This window comes from Penaeus chinensis, chromosome 27, assembly GCF_019202785.1.
Source record: "Penaeus chinensis breed Huanghai No. 1 chromosome 27, ASM1920278v2, whole genome shotgun sequence".
Lineage (NCBI taxonomy): Eukaryota > Metazoa > Arthropoda > Malacostraca > Decapoda > Penaeidae > Penaeus > Penaeus chinensis.
In genome coordinates, this window is record NC_061845.1 from 7,928,338 (window position 1) to 7,933,337 (window position 5,000).

Genomic DNA, 5,000 nt, shown 5'->3' on the forward strand with positions numbered 1-5,000 from the left:
CAAGATAACATCCAATTTTAACCCATTCGCCAAATATGGCAAGAATACATGCCATGCCCACTGTAATACACGTTTATTTATTGTATTTACACATAGATGGCTCTACGAGTTCTTAATCACCAAATAGCCACTTATTAGAAACTACCTATCTCACCTGTTTACCCTTTCCTTTCACTTTAAGAAAGGGTCTTTTGTATTATTTCATTGTCTAAAATATTTTAATGACAAATTAATAATCATAACATCAATAACAATAATAACAGTATCGATAGCAGTGGTATTAATTTTCCAATTCAAGGAATAGGGAAATCAGGATCGGTAACTAGGGCCTACCGATAGACTCCTTGCAGGCTGAGCACATGTGGAGCCATCTGTATTCAACAAAATTCACCAAAAACTACAGGGGACAGAACATAAATCCAGGGCGAATGGTTTAAGATACGGTTTTTGGAAGCTGTATTTACCATCATTTATGTAAGTAGAAATGGAAGACGGCAGGAAAGCACAGCAAATAACGGCGATGAAGTAGAACAGCATGACGTTCCAACTTATAGTAGATGGGTATGTTGTGTGTGTGGGTGTGTGGGTGTAAATGCAGACGGATAAATAGAAACATAAAGATAACTGTTATCTTCTTCTCAGCAAACACCAGATGGGCATTTCCCTACGTGTCTCCTTGCACATGTGGGCATATTCCCTTCCCAGTTGAGTGATCTTATCTTATATTACTTGTTCTCACTACTTTCAATATGTAAGAAATATTGGTATTTGATATAATCGACTTATTTTTCCTGCAATGATAGCTTCGTGGTCAACCTAACTCACTTATCTTTTGCCAGACCGAATGACCTCGTTACAGAAATGCAAAGGTTAATTATCCACAATAAAATCAGCATTTTGCACCAAAGCTGATGTCATTTCACGTCCCATTCATCTCGCCTATTCTCAAATGACTCCAAGGTATCCGCTTATCTGTCTCTTGTTCCTTAGGGTATGTGCTACATTTACTGCTCGCAAAATAAACAATCACCATCATATCAGCTATTGAGCTTATCACTACCACAAGAGTAGGCTGTAATCTTCTATATAATGGCGCGTTTACACAAAGATGAAATGTAAACGACAATAAAATTAATAAACCTTCATAAATTACAGTACAGCTTTTGACACGGGAGCCCCAGCAGACCCAAGGACAGTTCCTTTCCATCAGCTCTTCCACGATCGCCGCCCCGGCCGTTAGAAGGAGATAACCGAGTGGACAGGACGTCAAGGTGAACCCAGGCAACCTCTTTGCCCGAGTGGTCAGCTAAGGTCATTCAAAGTTTTACCGACTCGGGGTCCACCAATCTTTACGCAACAGTTCTACATAGAGCCAAGTACTGCAATTCTGGCGTGATTCCAGTATTTAGGGTGGTCCCTGGAACTCTTCCTAGGCCATCCTACCCTAACATCAGTAAAGCGTTTTACAGTCTCTAGTATTCTCCACAACATTCGCTAGATTGTGAAGTGAACAGAGAAAAGGGCAGTTTTAGGCATTGAATTGCGTCTATTGTCAGTAAACAACGTAGTACAAGAACAGCCATTGTTCTAGACTTGTTCGATATTTTTTTTTATAGACAGGTGCATGATATGTAAAGTAGATTGGAGGCATGTAGTAAACAGGATGTTGATTGATACGCTCTCCTTAGAATTTCCGAATCCTGATTTCCGCGAATCAATAGATTTTTAGTATCAGCTCCTTGGAAAAATGTGTGGAGATTCGCTATCTATTGCGTATTATAAACACTCGTGGGCTTATCTTTTAATCTCCCCCCCCCCCCTCTCTCTCTCTCTCTTTCTCTCTCTCTCTCTCTCTCTCTTTCTCTCTCTCTCCACAGACACACACACACATACACATGAAAACACTATTAAATATGTATGTATGTATGTATTATATGTGTGCTGTGTGGTGCAGCGGTAGCGTTCTCCTCTAGCAATCTTACTGACTTGCGTTCAAATCCCTCGCCGCCAGTAGGTGGAAACCTCGGCCATTCCTTGCAGGCAGGGGGTAATTTAGAAGTAAAATGAAACAGTCAGCATATCACACTAAGAATATTAATTGTAACCAAATGGAGTAAAGCTAGATTACTGTAATAATAATTATTATCATCATTATTAACCATATATATATTCATATCTTTATATATAGATACACCCACACATATATATGTACATATTTATATATATAAAATCATAACTATACATAAATACACTCATGTATATATACACATGTATGTACATAAGTATACATACATATACATACATACATACATATATATTATATTTACATACATATCTATCCATCTATCTATCTATCTGTATATGCATATACATATATGTGTGTGTGCGTGCATATAGGGCTATATATTCATGTTTATGTCTTTCTAAACAATGTATTTCAATGCGATTGATTGTTTTTCAGTCAACATGATGAAGTATTACAGGCGTACGATCTTTACTTTCCCTGTCTTTTTGTTTGTTTTAATTATCGATGAATATCAGTGGGTCTAGCCCAATAAAGTGTAAAGTTAAGGAAACAAGCTAGAAAAATAAAAGCAAATTGTATGACATTCATTTATAAACATCCAACGATATTGTGTTGAAATACAACAAGCGTAACAAGAGTAAAATCATTTACGTATACACATCTGACATTTCGTGTTCAGATTATCCAGGGATGTAAGATATGGAAATAGGAATTAAATGTAAGCGCGGCTAAAGCAATTCACTCATGCTTAAATCTTTTGAACTATTTACATTGGTATTTATATTGTAAACGATGAACAAACGAGCATCTGTATACGTATGAGACAAATGTTTCACACAGCATATTTAAGAATATTTTCAACTTTGAAGAATGCGAATGAGTAAATATACAGACAAACAAACAAACAAAAACACACTGTAACATTCACTTGACGAGATCAACTTTCATTCATTTAAAACTCTGTCAGTGCGCCCGTCACTCAGAGAAAAGATTCAGTGGAGGCAGAAGGAGGCGAAGTCGGACCCTCCTGCGGCAAGGGTCGTGAGCGGCGGCCGCGCGGGAGGAGCGGGGAAGGTCGTGGCAGGAGCGGGGGGGTCGAGCCAGGTTGAATGAGGGGGTCTGCCGGGTCGTAGAGGTTGTTCAGGGTCTCGTAGCAGCTGGGGTCATCTATCGCTGGAACGAGACGGCGCAGGCATAACAGGGTCGGGTGTATGGGTGTTTGTGTAAGAAATGTTTAAACAAGCGACTTCACAGTGAGGAAGCTAAAACGCAACTTAACAGAGAGACGGACAAAAAAGAACAAGAGAAAGCGACCTCACAGTATTACCAAAGGACTTCGACGGCGGCCGCAGGTTGGCCAAGGGAACCATCTCGTCGTAGTAGTTCTCGCGGAAAGGCTGCCCCCGCACTGTGACCGGGAACACGCAACTCTGCCTCGAACCGGGATTCCGGAAGACGTCGACCGGGTTAGCGGCTGAGATGGGCTGAACGGGATCTGGCCGGTAATCTGAACCGGGAATGGGTAGCGTCTCGGTTGCCCGCGGCGTTCCGTTCGCATCCCGTTTGCTCCGCCTTCGTCCTGTCTGGCAAGAACACGAGGCGGAATCTACCGCTATGTCACGTTCTCGTGGGGCGAGCTTTTCACAAAACAAGACAGGGTATGGCAAAGTCTGGTGGCTAATACCCGGATGGAACAATGGGTTAAAGTAAAGTGCTTCGATGGGCAGACCAAGTTCCTCAGCACAGCCCGTAGCAGGTCCTTCGTCTTCCTCCTCCTCGACGGGCGGATCTGGAAGCTGGATAATGAGCTTCATGGACTTTCTGAATCAATCTGGTTTCCCATTTCTTATTTTCGATAGGCCTATACACACGCAAAGACACTTCGTGAAGGGGAAATCTGCTTACCTTATTTTTGTTATGGTGGTAGAACTTTGTTATTGCTGCAAAGGCTAATATGAGCACCAGCAGAGCAGCTGCAACCGCCACATAGATATATAGGTTAGAAGATGGTGATTCTTGAGGTAAAAAAGAAAAAAAAAAAAGTTATACATAAATACATACCTAATGCACACACACACACACACACACACAGACACAGACACACACACACATATATCTGTACATGAATATATATATATATATATGTATATTCATATTTAAATCTGCCTATCTACCTATTTATCTGTCCAATTGTCTGTCTATATATGTACACGCACATACACACACACACACACACACACACACACACACACACACACACACACACATACACACATATATATATACACACACATATATATATATATATATATATATATATATATATATGTATGTATATGAATACATACATCTCTCTCTGTGTCTCTCTCTTTCTCTCTTTACACACACACACACACACACACACACACACACACACACACACACACACACACACACACGCACACACAGACACACACACACACACACACATATATATATATGTACATATATGTATAAATATGTATATATATTTATATATATGTATATATGTATATGCATACATATATATATATACATATATATGTTTATATATATTGTGTGTGAGTATGTATGTTTAGACATATCCCCACACACGTATACACACACACACACACACACACACACACACACACGCACACACACACACACACACACACACACACATATATATATATATATATATATATATATATATATATATATAATATCAAGAGCAAAGATCATGGACCACAGCAAAATTGAACTCTATCGAGAACGGAGTAAGAAACACCGAACTCGCCTTCCTGTGTCTGGCGCACACTGACGATGAACGATCCTCCTGACGCCGAACACACCGTCACCGCACGAGGAAACTCCTTCCCGTCCATCTGTGTGGGAGTGCGGGAGCTGTGAGGACATTGCTCGACGAATTGGCAAACTGTCGTTACAGAATTGCGATACATTAGTAGCAAAAGTT

The 5,000-nt window shown here is 40.2% G+C and overlaps 2 protein-coding genes across 3 annotated transcripts in view; both read right to left on the bottom strand.

The window, feature by feature from the left end:
* LOC125039676 overlaps positions 1-764 on the bottom strand; it is a 6,845-nt gene extending 6,081 nt beyond the window's left edge. The window contains exon 1 of one of the 2 annotated variants that reach the window (XM_047633870.1): positions 465-764. In XM_047633870.1, coding sequence (XP_047489826.1) covers positions 465-537 — 73 coding nt within the window. In that variant the 5' untranslated portion in view covers positions 538-764. The remainder of the gene's footprint in view (positions 1-464) is intronic. The other variant, XM_047633868.1, reaches the window with a different exon arrangement.
* A 1,627-nt stretch (positions 765-2,391) lies between these two features.
* The window catches only part of LOC125039748, a 3,652-nt gene continuing 1,043 nt past the window's right edge, over positions 2,392-5,000 (bottom strand). The window contains exons 3-6 of the mRNA XM_047633992.1: positions 4,824-4,911; positions 3,932-4,041; positions 3,354-3,822; positions 2,392-3,199 (exon numbers count right to left, since the gene is read on the bottom strand). Of these exons, the coding sequence (XP_047489948.1) occupies positions 3,006-3,199; positions 3,354-3,822; positions 3,932-4,041; positions 4,824-4,911 (861 nt within the window). The 3' untranslated portion in view covers positions 2,392-3,005. The remainder of the gene's footprint in view (positions 3,200-3,353; positions 3,823-3,931; positions 4,042-4,823; positions 4,912-5,000) is intronic.